The sequence below is a fragment of the Rana temporaria genome, chromosome 3, assembly GCF_905171775.1.
Source record: "Rana temporaria chromosome 3, aRanTem1.1, whole genome shotgun sequence".
In the NCBI taxonomy this organism is placed as follows: domain Eukaryota; kingdom Metazoa; phylum Chordata; class Amphibia; order Anura; family Ranidae; genus Rana; species Rana temporaria.
This window is the reverse complement of record NC_053491.1, coordinates 240,705,768-240,727,231: the sequence shown is the minus strand read 5'-3', so window position 1 is coordinate 240,727,231 and position 21,464 is coordinate 240,705,768. Positions and strand designations below refer to the sequence as shown.

At 42.1% G+C, this 21,464-nt stretch overlaps 1 protein-coding gene across 2 annotated transcripts in view; it reads left to right on the top strand.

Moving 5' to 3' along the window:
- The window catches only part of ABLIM3 (actin binding LIM protein family member 3), a 349,775-nt gene that overhangs the window by 221,646 nt on the left and 106,665 nt on the right, over positions 1-21,464 (top strand). For both annotated transcript variants that reach the window (XM_040344529.1, XM_040344528.1), the window contains one exon: positions 7,334-7,446. In XM_040344529.1, the coding sequence (XP_040200463.1) occupies positions 7,334-7,446 (113 nt within the window). The remainder of the gene's footprint in view (positions 1-7,333; positions 7,447-21,464) is intronic.

Below are 21,464 nucleotides of genomic sequence, written 5' to 3'. Positions count from 1 at the left end.
CTACACTTAGGCCCCGTACACACGACCGAGGAACTCGTCGTAAATTAAACATCGTTTTCCTCGACGAGTTCCTTGTTAGGCCCCTTTCACACTGATTACTTTCATTACTGATCCGCCCCGTGAATCTCCGCTTGCTCAGCGGGGATCGTTCCGTTATCCCCGCTGAGCCGGCGGATGACAGGGTGGTCCCCGCACACTGTGCAGGGACCGCCCTGTCTTTTCTCCGCTCTCCCCTATGGGGGGATCGGATGAACACGGACCGCCTGTCCGTGTTCACCCCGATCCGCCAGACGGATGGAAAAGTAGGTTTTTCCTCCGTCACACTTTGGCGGATCGGAGTGGGTCGGATGTCAGCGGGCATGTCACCGCTGACATCCACGGCTCCATAGAGGAGCATGGAGCGCCCGTTCAGGTCCGCCCAAAAAACTGTCAGGCGGACCTGAACGGGCCGCCCGTGTGAAAGAGCCCTTGGGCTTGTCGAGAAACTTGACAAGCTTGCTTTGCGTACACACGGTCAAGACAAAATCTCCTCGTTCTCAAACGCGGTGACGTACAACACATACAATGGCAGGGGAAGTTTGATTCCACTGGCACAACCCTGGGGGCTGCTTTTGCTAATCTCATGTTACTGCGTGTTAAGTAAAAGTTTGGTAGGAGTTACAGCGTGAAAAATGTGTTATTTATTTCCATTACAAATGCTACTTTTACTCCCGTCTCATACTTTATTCTGAGCATGCGCGGGTTTCTTAGCATACACACAAACGTGTTTCTCATCGAAAACAAGCCCAACAAGGAACACGACGAGGAAATTGAAACTCCCGTAGAGGCAAAAAAGAGAACGGCCTCGTACACACAACCGTTTTCCTTGAAAGAATCCATCAAGAAACTTGGTGGCAGAGCTTTTTTGCCGAGGAAAACAGTCGTGTGTATGTTTTTCATCGAGAAAACTGTCGAAGAACTCGACGAGAAAAAAAGAGAACAAGTTCTCTTTTTCCTTGACGGGAGTCTCAATTTCCTCGTCGTGTTTCTCGTCGGGCTGGTTTTCGACGAGAAACTCGTTCGTGTGTATGCTAAGAAACCCACGCATGCTCAGAATAAAGTATGAGACGGGAGCGCACCTTCGGTAAAAGTAGCGTTTGTAATGGAGACAGCACATTTGTCACGCTGTAACAGACTGAAAAGTGCAAATCGTCTCTTACCAAACTTTTACTTGACACGCAGTAACATGAGATTAGCAAAAGCGTTTGAGAACGAGGAGATTTGGTCTTTACCGTGTGTACACAAAGCAAGCTTGTCAAGTTTCTCGACAAGCCTAACAAGGAACTCGTCGAGGAAAACGATGTTTCATTTGCGACGAGTTCCTCGGTCGTGTGTACGAGGCCTCAGAGGCGCCTCTCTTCTCTTTTATAGTCTGTAGCTCCTTCTGGATTTTGCTTTTAATCTCCTTGTGGAGGCTTCCATTTGTGAATAGACATTGTATGGTTACACAACGTATCACATTGCTATAATCTTGTTATATGAAGTTTCCATTATTTCTTATGGAGAAATTTGCTTTGATATACAAGTGCTTTGGATTACAAGCATGTTTCTGGAAGAAATAATTAGTTCTGTCATAAATCCTGTGAGCTTGTAACTTCCTGTAGTGTGCTGTAAACACATTGGGATTGATTTACTAAAAGCAGATAAGCTATTCATTGTGCAATGAAAAGTTGTACTTCCCAAGGGAATTGCTGCAGAGCTTAGTGAATGTGGTGAAGTTTCACGTTGCAAAAAATACCCAATCATGTGTGAGGAAAATAAAAAATACAGCGTTTTTGGTGGAACATGATTGGATGATGGAAGTCAGCAGAACTTCACCTCATTCACTAAGTGCAACTTTCCTTTCAAAATGAACAATCTTTAGAAAATTAACATCATTGCCATTGCTGAAATCCAAAGGGGTATTATCAGCCCTACCAAGGTTAACACGGTGCACAACAGAACCCCTTCGTTTATATAATGGAGAGGAGGAGGTGTTTTGTAGTCCACATCAAGAGCGACCAGCTAAATGTGACAACCCTGCTCCTCTATAACTACAGTGCAGTCACCCTAGAATAATGAAGTACCTTATATACTCGAAGATAAGCATGCCTCACTGTGCCCATGCCTCACTGTGTCCATGCCTCACTGTGTCCATGACTAGACTGAAGTTTAACATGAGAGTCTATGAAAGGGATGCCTGGCTTTGAAAAATCGTTGCTCCCCAGCCGTAGGTCCCCCAGACAACAAACTTTCCACACTTGTGGAGGAGAAATGGGGCTAAATGTGTGCCAATATTTGGGTCCAGGGGACCTACGACCGGCCGATACTAGGTCCCCAAATCACCAGAGAAATTATCGTTTAACATGGGAGTCTATGAAAGGGATGCCCGGGTTGAAAAATCGGTGCTCCCCGGCCGCAGGTCCCCCGGACAACAAACTTTGCACACTTGTTGAGGAAGAGTTGGGCTACATCTGTGCCAAGCTTAGAGCTTGGGGTCAAGGGGACCTACGGCCGGCCGGTACCTGGTCCCCAAAGTCTGGGAGATCAGGCGCAAAATGGTGACTCGAGTATAAGCCGAGGGGGGGCATTTTCAGCTTAAAAAACATAGCTTATACTCGAGTATATACGGTATGTTATTCACAGGATCACTAGGTGAAAAGGAAAGGGTAAAAACTAGTGTCGCTACGATACTGGTAACAGTGTCAATACTAGGCATTTGCATGAGTTCTTTACTCGTGCAAATGATCTGATATTAAAACTGATACCTCCTGGCTCACATATATGCGAATTGGATGCGTTTTGGACCACATCCGATGCACATGACATGTGAACCAAAAGGCTTTTCTATGGAGCCGGTTCACATATGTGTGGACCAGCTACAGTGCAATTTTACAAAGAATCCGGTACGATTTTCAGTCTGGTTCAGTCTGGTTCAGGTGCGATTTCACACCTGATCCGCCGAACAAAGTCGCACCGGACGGGGCTTGAAATCACGCTGCAAACCAGCCCTGCAAATATGTGAACCCAGTACTACTACACCACTAGGGCAGAGGAACAGCAAATAAGTGCAATGAAGTAATAGTTTTTCATTGGTCAAAAAAACCTGTCACGTGACACTAAAAATTGTTATTGGTAATTGATTTCCGCGAGTACATGAGGAAAAGTATCATTACTCATACTCCGTCTTAAACCACTAGTATAGGTGCTTCCCTAGAAAAAACATAAAAAAAAAAAAGAAAAGTAATGCCGGCACCACCTCCAACCAGTAAGCTGCAATATATTATACTGTATATTATTTTGGTTTTTGGTTTTAGATACACTTTAATAAATCAGGGCCAAATTTATGCTGTATTTTAGAGCACCTGACTTATCCCAAGCAACTGCCTGATAAAAATGATAAAAATGATACCTAAAGTATTTGGGCCAGTGTTATTACACTTAGAATCCTTTTGGGGGATAGCCATATAATAATCACACAAAATAGTAGATAACGCCATTCTAATAACACTGCTGGACATTTTATCCTGCTATTTTGTAGAGTGGAAGTGGAAATCCTTTTTTTTATGAGGGACAGTGTTGCACTTATGCAGACTAGTTAGGTCTAGAATTGCTAAATCTACATAGTAATTGACTAGTACAGTATATGAATTTTTCAACACCACCTATTCCATGTCACACTGCAAATAATAGGACAGTGACGCTTTGGAAAACATGTATCTTGTTGCTGTATTTTTCTTTTTTTTGAGCAAGACATTAAAAAAAGGTAGAAAATAGGAGTTGGCCTATTGCTGGACACAATAATTGACTTAGTTTAGTTACATTTTTGACAGAAATTGTGGCCACCTGATCACTTGAAGCAACTTGAAGCAACAGTTTAGATCTTATGCCCTTGATGATCAACCTATGTATAGAAAACGGAAAAAAAAGATTTTCAATTAGGGTATAAAGTGGTAATGTGCGCTGCAAGAGGACTGACAACGTTTCGAAATCTGAATGTCTTTTAGAATGGGAATATAAGTCGGAATCTGTCAGCTATGACCACTAGTAGCATTGTGACATGGAATCTTTAGTACAAGATTAAGCAGCATATAATATGATCAGTGGAGAAATTGCAATGGATCAACTTATACTTAGTGAATGTAGTAGCTAGCAGCTGCCTCTCTAAAAATGCATGCCAGTGTTGGCATCAGCAGTAGTTTGTAAATCAGGTCATAGGGCTATACATATCTGTGACCCTAAACTGATAAGCATTGTAGACCAATGCCCATACTATCAGTATATAGATCTTTCCAGCAAACGTGCTACATTTTATAAGGTAACTGGAGATGTGTTAGATGAAGCAAGTCATTGCCAAGCAATTGCCTGGCATTGCATATTGTTCAAGTAGCCATATATTGTAGCTAAGCAGTTAACAAAATGATTTTCACATGACTCGAGTGCAGCAAGTGCTGAAAGACAGAATGGGGTGAGGCTGGGAATGCAGCTGTACTCTTTCTATTTTAAGTTGTTCTGCACAACAGCTGTGCATACACTGTACTCCCAAGAAAGAAATCAAACCCCAGTATAATCTATAAAACACTACTCAGCTGTCCAGACCCCCCGGGCAACTTCAGACACCCTGGAGGAACTAGAGCTGGTTAAATGACACTGACACTGACCTTTTGTCCATCATTATTACACATCGTCATCATATAGATAAAAAGATTCAGGCAGGGAAAAATTATTCTGCCCCATACATCAGTAAAAAAAGGGGATTGCTACAACCCAGTGCCGACTGTCATGCTTAATGTAGATTCAGAGGCATCCCTGCTTTAATGTTTGTTTCCATGCAAAATATATCAAGAAGGCTAGGCATGCATTTATCCTGCATAGATAACACAACACCATAATTTACTTTAGTAACCTGATTTTTTTTTGTGCAACATAAATATTTTGTAGTGAAATGCAAGACAATCCTTAGTACATTTGTATGTGATCTGTTCAGTTTCGACCTTTTTGTTCAGCCCAATGCTCTATTAATGATAACCCTTGGAAGCAGAGTGTTCACGATTCTGTAAACCCTAGGTACAGTGATACCTCGGTTAACGAACTTAGGGTTCAATGTAAATCAGGTTAATCCATTCTGAACTTTTGTTTTTGAACCACAAAAATATGTACAGTACAGTATAAGGAGAGAGAACACACAAATTTTGAGATGACTTTTGGCGTGGAGGAACATTCTAGTCACTTTTATTACCGCTCTGCACTTTCTTGTCATCTTCATTACCGCTCGGCACATTCTTGTCACCTGCATTACCTCTCTGCACATTCTTGTCACCCGCATTACCGCTCTGCACATTCTTGTCACCTTCATTACCACTCTGCACATTCTTGTCACCTTCATTACCACTCTGCACATTCTTGTCACCTGCATTACCGGTCTGCACATTCTTGTCACTTTCATTACCGCTCTGCACATTCTTGTCACCTTCATTACCACTCTGCACATTCTTGTCACCTGCATTACCACTCTACACATTCTTGTCACTTTCATTACCACTCTGCACATTCTTGTCACCTGCATTACCACTCTGCACATTCTTGTCACCTGCATTACCGCTCTGCACATTCTTGTCACCTGCATTACCGCTCTGCACATTCTTGTCACCTGCATTACCGCTCTGCACATTCGTGTCACCTTCATTACCGCTCTGCACATTCTTGTCACCTTCATTACCGCTCTGCACATTCTTGTCACCTTCATTACCGCTCGGCACATTCTTGTCACCTTCATTACCGCTCTGCACATTCTTGTCAACTTCATTACCGCTCTGCACATTCTTGTCACCTTCATTACCGCTCGGCACATTCTTGTCACCTTCATTACCGCTCTGCACATTCTTGTCAATTTCATTACCGCTCTGCACATTCTTGTCACCTGCATTACCGCTCTGCACATTCTTGTCACCTTCATTACCGCTCTGCACATTCTTGTCACCTGCATTACCACTCTGCACATTCTTGTCACCTTCATTACCACTCTGCACATTCTTGTCACCTTCATTACCGCTCTGCACATTCTTGTCACCTTCATTACCACTCTGCACATTCTTGTCACCTGCATTACCGCTCTGCATATTCTTGTCACCTGCATTATCGCTCTGCACATTCTTATCACCTTAATTACTGCTCTGGACTTTCCTTTCAACAACATGCTTGCTCTGAACAGTCTTGTCACCTTCATTACTGCTCGGCATTTTCTTCTTACCACAGTGCTTGCTCTGAATTTTCTTTGGACCCATACTGGATGTCCGGTACAGTACAGTATGTGATAAAAAGCATACAAAAAAGCTTCTCAATACTGTAAGTGTCTTCACAGTACACTTTCAGTGTCTCTCTGTGACTACAGTCTCACCTACAGGAAGTAGGGACCACGTGTCAAAGCATGGAAGATGGCCACGGCTTGTGTTCATTAACCCAAAGCGGAGTTTGCGTACCAAAGCAAATTTTTATGAACTCCTCTGTTCGCTAACTGAGTTGTTCGTGAACAGAAGCATTCGTGAACTGTGGTATCACTATATATAAGTAGCCAAGAGGTGCTACAACATGCAATGTTTCACTTAAAGAAGAAAAAGGAAAAAGTTCCTTTGTCCATACTTCTCCTGTGGGTCACATGAGTGCACTTAGTTCTACATTACTGTGAACCAGATTCAGCCCATAGCGGGCTAAAGTTCGCTGTCGGCTGACAGCACAGGGCCAGTTCAGGATCAGGAGAGATCCTGACATTCAGGAGAGATACAGCCTCTCCTGCACCCTCCATAGCTCGGTTTCGCTAGTTAGTATTGGAGAGGCAAAGTACAGTCTGCTCACACCGCACACTGAATGATCAGCATTGTTTGATCATTCTCAGTATAGAGATGGCAGGGAACAGATGCAGCATCGGACCAATGTGGCATCCACCTAGGTGAGTACGTGTGTTATTTTGAAATCCCACACTTCTCTTTTACTCAAAGGAAGCCTCCTCTGAAAGATATACAGTACTGTATATGGACAGGACAGTCATTGCTGACCAGCTTCTGAAAATGCTGGGTGCCTGGCAGTCATACTGATCCTCTGATTACAATACAGATTGAAGTCAGAAATTCTTAGAAGCTCAAAAAGTAGTAAAGTCTTTGAGTCAGGAGAACAACAAAAAAAATAGCATTTTTACATCACAAGATCGTTCAGCAGTGGCAACTCCCATATTTCTGTGAACACAAGTTTACTTAAAGCATATGTGTATGTATATGCTAATTTGTTTATGAATTTGCTTTATTTTCTTTCTTCCTCTCAGAAAACCATTTCCAATTGGAGACAAAGTGACATTCAGAGGCAAAGACTGTATTTGCCAACACTGTTCCCAATCTCTAGTCTCCGACAAGCCAATCAAGATTCATGGACCAAGCCGTAAGTATGACAGCAAATGTTATTCATATGCCTCCCACAGAATTGCCTAACTTCAGGCACCATTATTTTCATACTTTTTCCATTTCTATTAAACCTTCACGTATATTGTGCCTTTTTTGCTAGTCTTGCTGCAGGACTGGAACTGGCTCCTCACAACCTCTCTGTATAGTACAGCTCCTGCACTACTTCCATCTCTGACATTAGCAAACTAGTGTAACTGAAACCTGTCCCGGTGTTGAGTCCCCTCCCACTATTCCTACTTGGCCATTCACAAAGATGTGAAGATATAGAAAATATATAAAAATCCAAATAAAAGGCACACCTAAATTGTAAAATTTGACCTATTCCATAAAATTCTAATTTGACCCCACCCCCTTTCTTTTGAGCTTCTCTATTGGTCAGTGAGGCTGACAATATCAATAAAGGAGAAAAAATAAGGTTTGGGAGGGGTGGGGCCAAGCTCTGGGTTTACTGAGTGTTTTGATGTTCACCGAAGGTGTCCTCTGCTAATGCATTTTTTCATGGGCTTGGTTTAAAGAAAAAGTCCCCTAAGCAAATAGATCTTAACTGCTGTGTTATGGATTTTGATATTGATTACTGTAGAAATACAAGTCTGTTCCTCTCCCATTACTGCCCATCAACTTCTCCCCTGTCAGGAACTTAATTTGTGGGCATTACTTTTAGGAAGCTCAAGCAGAATTCTGTTGCTCCTGTCTGGTTTCTCCTGCCCCCTCTGTGGGCTTTTTATTGGCAGTCCCCTGACACTTACCCTCCACCTGCATGCCTTTTTTTGGGGGGGATGGGGGGGCAAGTGCGTATTGCAAGAGACAAGTGCTGTCAACCAAAACGCATTAGCTGTTTGTCTCCTACTGAGCAATGTAGTTAAACAGCAGTGGGAAGAGAGGGGGAGCACTGTGGAAATTGGTACATCAACATCAATGTCGCCTATAAAAATGGCACAAAGTACTACATGCACTTTGTCCCCTAGTTTCTTTGGTAAGGCTTCTACTTTGACTTTTCTAGATTTGAGACACGTTTACTAGCTACTAACCTCTTATAGTATAAAATTCCTGGGAAATAGAGGGTATTTTATAAAAGTTAAAAAAGGTGAAGATTTCATCCAATCTTATGCTAGAGATGAATAAATTGTGTGGCTGGCCAATAGCAACTTTTGTGTTGTAATTTCTCTAATGTGGCTTTTAAAATATAAACTAGAAAAGTTAATGTATAGTATAAAATATTTCCCTTTTTCATTCTGATTTCTCTATATCCAATTGTAACACCCCCCCCCCCCCCCCAAATATGTATATACCAGAATATTTGTGTTTGCATTCCTTAGGCTGCTGAAGTACAACCCTGCTACCGGTAGTTAACCCAATAGTGCTTGTGTTGGCATCATATGACATTAGATTGTAAGCTTCTTCTGGACAGGCACTGATACTAAAGGTTTCATGTAGGGTGTAAAACTATATTTATAGTATGTCGGTGCTATATAAATGCATTGGTTATTTTAATAATTCATAATGCTTTAGTACTTATATTGGTGGATATTATTTTCCTGCATTTGAAATACACAAATGCAGGTCAGCAGATTCCTTTTTACTTCAGTTGTGTTCTGTGGATGACTGTTCTAAGGCTGTGTTTGACCTGTTTAGCTTTACATTATATTTCTTTGCAGGCATCAGGTAGTAGTGAAATGTATTGTCATTTCAGGCAAAACAGATCAAACACATTGCTTTGCTATGTTTTGTGTTTGAAAAAATTTGTTTGAAAAGCACCCCTAGGTTAGAAGGAAAAAAGTCAGTATTTCAGAGCAGTGCCCATCTACACAGGTTATGTATGAATTTAGCAATGTGGTACTGTGAAATTTAGGGTAGCACAGTGGTTAGCGTTTCAGATGGCAGCACCAGCGTGGTCGGTTCGACTCCCAACCATGAAACCCACCTGCAGTTTTCATGTTTGAAAAAAGAAAAAATCGCGCCAGTCTAATTACTGACACTCAAGTCCTTGTGAATAACACAAATAGTGATGTGAAATAAAAGTCCAAAAAATATTGATGTTCCTGGAACAGACAACACCCAGTGCACCGATGATTATAGTGAGCCACCACCACATGGACAGAGGCTTACCAGATAATAGATAAATAACAGCGTTATTGTGCAATCCACAGCAGGATATCCAGGCAGTATGGCCACAACACGGGATGGAATCAAATATGCAGCTCAGATCCTTATATAATCATCCACGGAGGGATATGGTTAAATCAGCACAGACAGAACCTCTAAGACCATTCCGGGAGCTCAGCAGCATGTCATGCAGGAAAAAGAACCGCACATAGTGTAATACGTCCAAACAATGTTTATTAAAAAAGATAAAATCTACTTACATCAATAAAAATGTATTAGCAGCATATAAGAAACAAATGCCGGCCGGCATAGACAGGAGCCCTTCCTTCTCGTACGAACGTAGTGACGTCATTGCACGCCGTTAACCCAGACGCGTTTCGTCATACGATAACGTTTTCAATGGGATTGTAAGTTTTCATGTTCTCCTGGTGCCTACGTGGGTTTCTTCCCACAGTCCAAAAATATGCTGGTAAATTAACTGGCTCCTGTCTAAATGGGCCCTAGTATGTAAATGTATGAATGTGAGTTAGGAACCTTAGATGATATGCTCATTGAGGGCAGGGACTGATGTGAGTGTCCAACAACAACAGCTCAACTTACCAGCCAGCCTAAACCAAAGTGTCCTGTCTAACAGTTCACGTTAAAAACAGGAGTTTAATTTGCACACATTTGAAAATACTTGCTTAAGCTGCAGAGGCCATGCCACAGCACCCCAGTATTATCTGAAGTCCAAACTCTATACATTTTGAGAGCCTCCATAATAGGAGAAAATATATAATAATGGATAGATTAAGGTCCGGTATGCCTAGAGAATATGAATTATATTGTAAGCTCCTTGAGTGCAGGGACTGATGTGAATGTACAATCTATGTGTGTAGAGCGCTGTGTAAATTGGCAGTGCTATATAAGTACCTATAATAATAATTTAGATCTGTTTCATTCAGATTTCCAGGGCATAACTGATCCAGGTGGGCACTTTTCAGCCTAAACCTTATTAGAGAGAGTTCAGCACCATGGACAGCAGCCACTACCTTTCTCCTGAGTCCTGACACATTTAAACACAAGGGTTAAGTGGCAGCCCTGGCTGCATTGTATATGAACATTGTTCACACAGCCAAATATAAACCGTAATATCGAATCAGCTTTTCAGACGGGAAGATTATATAAATATGCTTTAACAGTTTCTAGGAACATGACAAACATGTTATTTAACACAGCACATTGGTAATCTTTCAGATTGCGGCCTATAAAAGAGAGGATTAAATGCATATGTTTATTTCTTTGGCATTGCATTTCATTCCATTGTCTGCTGCCTCCCCTGCCCTTGTCATGTAATGTTGTGGAACAATGGATGATAAAGGCACTCTGCTCAACTTACATGCCAAGAACTGAAGCCTTTCTTCCTGTCTTGTCAGCAAGTGTTACAGGATAGAACTATTGACAGATCGGGATCGTGCCTTAGAGAAATGCAGGAGACAGGACATATAAATCAAAGGATTTCTTTCCTCTATCTCTGCCTTCATTACTGTATATCTAGATATATTCACTATTGTACACATCTCTTGCCATTGAATATGAAATGCACTGGACTTCTTTTACAATGAGGGCATTGGATTCTGTAATATGCTTGTGGTCATAGACTTTAGATATGCGTTCACTCGATATGCCTGGACCTAGAACCTGCTCTCTGAACCTAGGTTTGGTCTCACATTAAAGTGGTATTAAACACCAAAAATGACAATGTAATATATTGCAGTTTATCAGTCCTTAAAGGGGTGGCTGCATTTGTATTATTTGTTTATATGTTTTTTCTTTATTTCTTTATTTTCACCTGGTGATCCAGTTAGTAACATACTTTCAGTCTTAAGCCCTGTACACACGGTAAAAAGTCTGCCAAGAAAACCGAGGGGAAAGCCGAGAACCCGGCAGGAAAACTGCCATGGAGCTTTGGCCGGGAATCCCGGCCGTGTGCATGCTCCATCGGCACTGCCTCACAGTGTTTCCCATAGGTAAAAAAAAACGGCGGGAAAATAGAGAGCAGGCACTCTATTTTCCTGCCGGGATTCCCGGCTGTTTTCCTGATGGGAAAACTGCAAGGAAGCATACACATGTCCGGTTTTCCCGGCCAAAAGCTCTCCTGGCAGTTTTCCTGCCGGGAAAACCAGACATGTGTACGAGGCTTTAGGCCTCTTTTACTTGGGAGGCCGGGGGGGGGGGGGGGCAGTAAAATGAAACAGTTGGGCTGCGGTTTAAGGTGGGATACAGAAAGACCAAAATGGGCACTATTGTTTTTGGGCTGTACCTGGATCGTCAGAAGCTGGAGAATTTAATTTGGGTTGTTCTTTGATGGATTTAAAAGTTATGATAGTAGCAAGAAATATACAACTACATCTTTAAAAAAAATATATATATATTTTTTTACTATTTTGGACCAGTTTTCCTTTCATAATAAAAAAAAATCAGGACGCGCAGCCTCAATGAGCTTCCTGATGATGCCAACAAGCGAAATACATTGAGGCTGCGCGTCCGCCATATGTGACATAATTTACCGTTTTTGATCTGGTTTGAACATTCAGCCATTTGGAATGCACACCGGCTAGGATCGAGCAGTGTGCAGGATAATCGAACAGGCTGGTTGTGTTGGTGCTGAGTGACTATAGCACCTTTAAATGTGGGTGGCAAATTTATATTTGTATCCTTGTTTTGACTTTTAACCACTTCAGCCCCGGAAGAATTTACCCCCTTCCTGACCAGAGCACTTTTTGCAATTTGTCACTGCGTCGTTTTAACTGACAATTGCGCGGTCGTGCGACATTGCATCGAAGTAGAGTTTACGTCCTTTTTTAAACACAAATAGAGCTTTCTTTTGGTGGTATTTGATCACCTCTGCGGTTTTTATTTTTTGCACTATAAACAAAAAAACAGCAACAATTTTGAAAAAAGGCAATATTTTTTACTTTTTGCTAGTTTCGGGCGATATGTATTCTTCTACATATTTTTGGTAAAAAAAATTGCAATAAGCGCATATTGAGTGGCTTGCGCAAAAATTATAGTGCCTACAAAATAGTGGATAGATTTATGGCATTTTTTTATAAAAAAATATTTTTATTAGTAATGCAGGCGAGCTGCGATTTTTTTAGTGACTGCGACATTATGGCGGACATATCGGACACTTTTGGGACCATTGCCATTTATACAGTGATCAGTGCTATAAGTGCTATAAAAATGCACTGATTACTGTGTAAATCACACTGGCAGGGAAGGGGGTTAAACACTAGGGGGCGATGAAGGGGTTAAATGTGTCCTACAAGTGACATGACAGAGATCACTGCTCCCGATGACAGGGAGTAGGAGCTCTCTGTCCTGTCACTAGGAAGAACAGGGAAATGTCTTGTTTACGGCTGCGGCTTCATGACAGGATCGCAGGCACCTTTGAGCGCTCACAGAGCACGTGGCGTCCCTTTGCGCAGCCGTGCCATTCTGCCAACATACATAGTCGTGCGGCAGCCGGCAATCGGTTAATAAAACAATATCACACTGTCCTGGTTAATTATCTCTCTCTGGGTCTCAGTTATTGATGTTTGAGGAGATAAGCTGGTGGTAGTTTCCAATATACCATTCTTACGGTGGATCATTGTGAAAACAATGTGCAAAAGGGGCATTGTACCCTATCACACCAAAGGCGCATATCATGGGTGCTGTTGGTAATGATGTATTTTGTACACTTTATGGTTAAGCACTTATATGAGGAGTATCTAAAAACACCTTTAAGACCAGGAGCATGATGATTGGAGCTTTCTCCAGCAAGATTTAGGAAAATCTGTGCAATATTTATTAACCACTTAAGGACCCCTCACTGTATACAGTGAGGAAAATAAGTATTTGAACACCCTGCTATTTTGCAAGTTCTCCCACTTGGAAATCATGGAGGGGTCTGAAATTGTTATCGTAGGTGCATGTGCACTGTGAATGACATAATCAAAAAAAAAAATCCAGAAATCACAATGTATGATTTTTGTAACTATTTATTTGTATGATACAGCTGCAAATAAGTATTTGAACACCTGAGAAAATCAATGTTAATATTTGGTACAGTAGCCTTTGTTTGCAATTACAGAGGTCAAACGTTTCTTTTAGTTTTTCACCAGGTTTGCACACACTGGAGGAGGGATTTTGGCCCACTCCTCCACACAGATCTTCCCTAGATCAGTCAGGTTTCTGGTCTGTCGCTGAGAAACACGGAGTTTGAGCTCCCTCCAAAGATTCTCTATTGGGTTTAGGTCTGGAGACTGGCTAGGCCACGCCAGAACCTTGATATGCTTCTTACAGAGCCACTCCTTGGTTATCCTGGCTGTGTGCTTCGGGTCATTGTCATGTTGGAAGACCCAGCCTCGACCCATCTTCAAAGCTCTAACTGAGAGAAGGAGGTTGTTGCCCAAAATCTCGCAATACATGGCCCCGGTCATCCTCTCCTTAATACAGTGCAGTCGCCCTGTCCCATGTGCAGAAAAACACCCCCAAAGCATGATGCTACCACCCCCATGCTTCACAGTAGGGATGGTGTTCTTGGGATGGTACTCATCATTCTTCTTCCTCCAAACACGGTTAGTGGAATTATGACCAAAAAGTTCTATTTTGGTCTCATCTGACCACATGACTTTCTCCCATGACTCCTCTGGATCATCCAAATGGTCATTGGCAAACTTAAGACGGGCCTTGACATGTGCTGGTTTAAGCAGGGGAACCTTCCGTGCCATGCATGATTTCAAACCATGACGTCTTAGTGTATTACCCACAGTAACCTTGGAAACGGTGGTCCCAGCTCTTTTCAGGTCATTGACCAGCTCCTCGCGTGTAGTCCTGGGCTGATTTCTCACCTTTCTTAGGATCATTGAGACCCCACGAGGTGAGATGTTGCATGGAGCCCCAGTCCGAGGGAGATTGACAGTCATGTTTAGCTTCTTCCATTTTCTAATGATTGCTCCAACAGTGGACCTTTTTTCACCAAGCTGCTTGGCAATTTCCCAGTAGCCCTTTCCAGCCTTGTGGAGGTGTACAATTTTGTCTCTAGTGTCTTTGGACAGCTCTTTGGTCTTGGCCATGTTAGTAGTTGGATTCTTACTGATTGTATGGGGTGGACAGGTGTCTTTATGCAGCTAATGACCTCAAACAGGTGCATCTAATTTAGGATAATAAATGGAGTGGAGGTGGACATTTTAAAGGCAGACTAACAGGTCTTTGAGGGTCAGAATTCTAGCTGATAGACAGGTGTTCAAATACTTATTTGCAGCTGTATCATACAAATAAATAGTTAAAAAATCATAAATTGTGATTTCTGGATTTTTTTTTTTTGATTATGTCTCTCACAGTGGACATGCACCTACGATGACAATTTCAGACCCCTCCATGATTTCCAAGTGGGAGAACTTGCAAAATAGCAGGGTGTTCAAATACTTATTTTCCTCACTGTATATACGTCATTTTTTTAAAGATGTATATCTCGGTAACGGCAGCAGCTGCTGCCACAACTGAGATATCCATCTTTTCAGTGAGCGATCCTTTAAACGATAATGGTGGTCTCTGCGGCGGATTCGCCGCAAGATCACCGTTATCGGTGGCGGGAGAGGAACCCCCCCTCCCTCCGCCGCTTACCGGAGCCGGCTGTGATACGAGTGAGGGCAAGATGGCCCCCACCCATCCCCATAGCATAGCAGGGCGGAAGCGACGTCAAAACGTCACTTCCGCCCATGCTTCTTAAAGCAATATTTTCTTTTTTTTTTTTTGCATTTTAGTCTAAATATGAGATCTGAGGTCTTTTTGACCACAGATCTCATATTTAAGAGAACCTGTCATGCTTTTTTCTATTACAAGGGATGTTTACATTCCTTGTAATATAGTGGTTCTCAACCTTATTAGTGCCGTGACCCCTTGATAAAGTTTCCCAAGTTGTGGGGATCCCCAACAGTAAAATTATTTTTGTAGCATGGGTTGTCAGCACCCAAGGTAAGAAAAGTAATTTGCGCCCCTAATCCACGGAATGAAGTGCTGGGGGGAGTTCTGATCGGCCAACTTAGGTGTTCTTGATGAAGGTCATCTGCTGATCTGAGAACTGTAGTGGGGACTTTTAATGGCAACTATAATCACAGGTAGTGTTACTCTCTGTGTCTCCGAATTTGTGGTGTCTCGTAGCAGTGACACCTATGCCGAAATCAGGAGATAGGGTCTCCTCCAGCCCCTCCTACTTCACATTCCTCACCAGTCAGCTGACCCCTAGTCACAGCCATGCCGTGAACTGAATGGGCGCCTGCAAAAAGGCTGAGTGGGTGGCTGCGGGGCTCCAGGAACAGCCCAGCTGGGCGGCCACAGGCTCAAGGGACAGCCCTGCTGAGCTGTCGCAAAAAGGCCAGGAGAGCGCTGCCGGCTTCAGGAACAGCCCAGGATTTAGTGACCCCTGGCAAATCATCATTCGACCCCCGAGGGGGTCCCGACCCCCAGGTTGAGAACCACTGTTGTAATAGGAATAAAAGTGATCAATTTTTTTTTTGTGTAAAAATTTATAAAATAAATAAAAATAAATAAGAAAACAAACAATTTTTTTTTTAAAGCGCCCCGTTCCGACGAGCTCACGCACAGAAGCGAACACATACGTGAGTAGCGCCCGCATATGAAAACGGTGTTCAAACCACACAAGTGAGTTATCACCGTGATCGTTAGAGCGAGAGCAATAATTCTAGCCCTAGACCTCCTCTGTAGCTCAAAAGTTGCAACCTATAGAATTTTTTAAACGTCACCTATGGAGATTTTTAAGGGTAAAAGTTTGACGCCATTCCACGAGCGGGCACAATTTTGAAGCGTGACATGTTGGGTAGCATTTTACTTGGCGTAACATTATCTTTCACAATATTTAAAAAAATTGGGCTAACTTTACTGTTGTTTTATATTTAATTAAAAAAAGTGATTTTTTTCCAAAAAAAGTGCGCTTGTAAGACCGCTGCGCAAATACGGTGTGACAAAAAGTATTGCAATGACCACCATTTTATTCTCTAGGGTGTTCGAAAAAATATATATAATGTTTGGGGGTTTTAAGTAATTTTCGAGCAAAAAAAAATGTTTTAATCTTGTAAACGCCAAATCTGAAAAACAGGCAAAGTCCTTAAGTGGTTAATAAGTCTTATAATTAACATATTTGTTTTTTTTACCTTTGGACTCTCTAGTATATTTGAATTGTTTTTTTCTCATATCCTTTGTTCACATGTAATTATCACATTATTAGCACCTTGCTTTTCATTGGTTTGCTCCACAGTGAGTATAACCAGCATGCTTTACTGCATATACAGACTGATTTTACGCTTGTGAGTTTAGTAACACTTTAACCTTGCAGAATTTTCCCAGTCTGTATTGAAGAATTGATTGGCTCTGAACGTATCATGCAATGAAATAGCTATTGAGATGGCAATTCATACTTAGGCAAAAAAGAGAAAGTGTTACTGTTTTCCTATATTACAGTATCTGTTTGGCAGTTCAGATTTTACTTGAATTTTCAATTCCTGTTTGGCTTTTAATACTGAGTTCATTTCATGTGTCAGTCTGTAGAGTGCAGAAACCTAATATATAAACTGATCTCGGAGACTTTCATGGCTGTTAGTTACATGGAATTGCTCATTGCCTTCTTGAGACCGGAGACAGAAAACCCGGGGCAGTCAGCTTTATGAGCACAGTTTGAGAGGAAGTGAGAGGAGAGATGAGATTTCATTATCTTGTCAAAAAGAGTTGCTTTTTTTCTGCAGGAGATTTCTATCCAAAAAAATCTCTGGGTACATCATAATGGGAATAACACTGTCTATTTTAACAAGCCAGCATTGTGCCATAGCCCTTAGGAATGGTATGAAATGTACCTTTTATTGATGTGCAGGAGCCGGAACAGTGACAAATAATTGTTAATTACTTTCTGTCTTTTTAAACAGAAGACTAATGTGTTACATTCAATAATAGGGAAGTCCATAATGTCCAATTAGAAGTCAGCTTTTTTAAGAATGTCTGCACTTAAGCTGGTAAAAAGAATTGTTTAATTGGCTGCTACACTATCTTTTTAAATAAAGCGGATGGAAGATATGAAACAGTGTGTGAATAGTAGATGGGTTAATTATATTGAATAGGCACTGCATTCTAAAGATAGCCCACACCTTATTTAAAAGTTGTGGAATTTTGAAGGTGCAATAACTAGTTCAAAAAGGAGAATAAATGTAAAGAAATCACTTTTATTGGTATACAGTGTTAAAAAGTGTAATTTAAAAATTATTTTAGAACACCTAGCCCAGGCCATTAGTCAAAACTCAACAATAATGGGGATCAAGACACCCTCTGCCGAACACAAGCTCTCCCTTTATGCAGACGACCTGCTGGTCTATGTCCAGAATCCACACACGTCCCTGCCCTCCCTAATGAGTGAATTTTGTAGGTTTGGAGAATTTAGTAACTTCAAATTGAATATATCTAAAGCCTCGTACACACGGCCGAGAAACTCGACGGGCGAAACACATCGTTTTCCTCGCCGAGTTCCTTGTCAGGCTGTCGAGGAACTCGACAAGCCAATTTTCTCCATTCCCGTCAAGGAAATAGAGAACATGCTCTCTTTTTGGCTTGTCGAGTTTCTCGACAGTTTCCTCGACGAAAATGTACACACGACCGGTTTCCTCTGCAAAAAAATATCTCCCAGAAAGTTTCTTGCTGGTTTTTGCCGAGAAACTAGGTCATGTGTACGAGGCTTCAGACTGAAGCACTTAACATATCTCTTCCCCGCACGACCCTCAGGCCTCGTACACACGACCGAGGAACTCGTCGGAAAAGACACATCGTTTTCCTCGACGAGTTCCTTGTTAGGCTTGTCGAGGAACTCGACAAGCTTGCTTTGCGTACACACGGTCAAGACAAAATCTCCTCGTTCTCAAACGCGGTGACATACAACAAATACAATGGCTGGGGAAGTTCGATTCCACTGGCACAACCCTTGGGGCTGCTTTTGCTAATCTCATGTTACTGCGTGTTAAGTAAAAGTTTGGTGAGAGACGATTTGCACTTTTCAGTCTGTTACAGCGTGAAAAATGTGTTATCTCCATTACAAATGCTACTTTTACTCCCGTCTCATACTATATTCTGAGCATGCGTGGGTTTCTTAGCTTACACAAGCTCGAGTTTCTCGTCGAAAACCAGCCCGACGAGAAAATTGAGACTCCCGTCGAGGAAAAAGAGAACTTGTTCACTTTTTTTCTCGTCGAGTTCCTCGACAGTTTTCTAGATGAAAAACGTACACACAACCGTTTTCCTCTGCAAAAAAGCTCTCCCACCAAGTTTCTTGGTGGATTCTGTTGAGTTTCTCGGTCGTGTGTACGAGGCCTCACTCAAGTACAGGTGAACTTCTCCTTCCAGTGGAGCCCCAGGGGCATCTCCTATCTGGGCATAACGATTCCCTCCAATTTGTCACAGCTTTATGCTCTCAATTATCTTCCTCTACTGACCCAGCTTAGGAAAGAATTAGAAACCTGGAGCTCCTCTCCAATACCCTGGTTTGGTCGTATCAATACGTTAAAGATGGACACACTCCCCAAATTGCTCTATCTGTTCCAAACCGTATCTATCTCTGTTCCTAAACGTTTTTTTACTTCCCTGCGATCCATGTCCACATGTTTCATTTGGCACCAAGGCATGTCCCGTATCCGTCACCCGTTTCCGGCTCTCCCGTAGTGCCCAGTGCCCAAGGCAATTGTCTCACAGCCCTACGCATATCCTCCTTCTGCTCTGACCTTTTCTCCTCATCCCAGATTCACAGACCCCTAACGGGGTTTGAACAGCTGTGCTCTCTCTCAGAAACGCCAAGACATTTGCTCTCCTCCATGTACACTACAACACGCATTGATACATGATCAACCTCCCTCTTACACAAGGAAGTGGTCCACGGATCTGGGAAAAGAACTCCACCTAGTGGATTGGCAAAAGTCGTACCACTTTACACACAAATCCTCTATCTCCTGTTACTCCCAGGAGAAAAACTTTAAGCTCCTCTCCCAGTGGTACAGGGATCCTCATTCTTTGCATAAAATGTTCCCGTCTGTACCTCCCTTGTGTTGGAGATGTGGCTCGGCAGATGCTAGCTACCTCCATATTTGGTGGAAGTGTCCGGCCATTCAATCCCTTTGGTCTCAGGTTTTTGCCATATACAGTAGGCTCTATGACCAGCCCTTGACACCCTCACCGGAGATGGCTTTACTGTCCATGCTACCTAGCTCCATAGCTTTCCAAAAAGACACCTTGTTGCGCTTCTTTTTGTCGGCCGCAAGGCAGCTTATCCCCCAATTTTTTTTTAACTACTACTACCCCTCCCCTGTCCTTGTGGGTCTCTGTGGTCAATGACATCATGCGTATGGAGGAACTGCTGGCCTTAGATAATAACACTAATGATAAATTTAAGTCCTTGTGGCTTTTATGGATCGATTACTCTACCTCTGATTCCTTGAAGTCGTTACTAAAGCCTCAGAGCCAGTCCTAAAGTTTGACCTACTTACCTCTTTCAGGATGACATGCCGTGGTCTGCTCGGTCCACTTTTCCCCTCCCTCTCACTCTTCTCCCCCCCCCCCCTTTTTTTTCCTTTTTTCTTTTTTCTCTTTCTGCTTATTTGCCCTCTTCCGGTAGCCAGATGTCGGGTTGATAGTTTGTATCTCACAAAATTGTTTCCCCAAATTTTTTGCCCCACAAGGACTTCTTCAGGGGGAAGTATTGCTAATGTAGATTGAATTGTAGAAACAGATATACAGTAAAATCTTGGTTTGAGAGCCTTTTGCAAGACAAGCAACATTTAAAATAAAAATTTCACTTGATATACAAGCGATGTCTTGGTATAAAAGTAGCGTCATGTCACCACCATCGACGTAGTCCCTTCCACGCTGCGCTCCACAAGCGGTTCAAGCCTCGCTTTCAGAACGCTCTACTGCAGGGTAGTACGATTGCAGACTGACAGCGGTGAGAGCCGGCGGTGCATGGGATGGTCTATGTGGACAGCTTTACCCCGGATGCCTGCATACTTAGATGTGCATCTTTTAATCCTCAACCATGTGACTTGCTAAATGTTGTAATTTCTTTAAATGTAACCGTATTGCCACACTAAGAGGGGCCTCTCTTCTCTTTTATACTTTGTAGCTCCTGATGGATTTTTCTTCTAATCTCCTTGTGGGGGTTTCCATTTGTAGATGGACATTTTATGGTTACACAACTTTTTATATTGCTATAATCTTTTTATATGGACTATAAACCTGAATGACTTATGATTAAATGGTTGTGGAGTGAATAATTTGAGTTTCCATTATTTCTTATGGGGAAATTCGCTTTGATATACAAGTGCTTTGGATTACAAGCATGTTTCTGGTACAAATTATGCTCGCAATCCAAGGTTTTACTACAATCAATTAAGATTACTACAATCAATTAAGAGATCCAACTTCATTATTACAGAGTTAAAATATAAATATCTGTAACAAAACTCACCCAAAGCTTACCCAAATTGGCCTGGCTAAAAAGAAGAAACACATAGGCTTATGGGTCCTCTAAAATCAAACCAATTCCCAATTTATTAAATTTACTAACGAAGAATGATACCTACAACTAACCGTATCGTATCAGAACACCAGGGGGTGCCACACTGCTTCCCATCAATACTGTTTATATAGACGGAACTATCCAAAAATCAAAAGAACCTCATCAGAATTACCAAGCAACATCAGATGATGAAATGGAAACCATGGGCCAGATCCACATACATTTAGATAGGCGCAGCGTATGTGAGATACGCTACACCGCTGTAAATTACTTTTGAATTCCTCGAGTCCACAAAGAATTTGCGC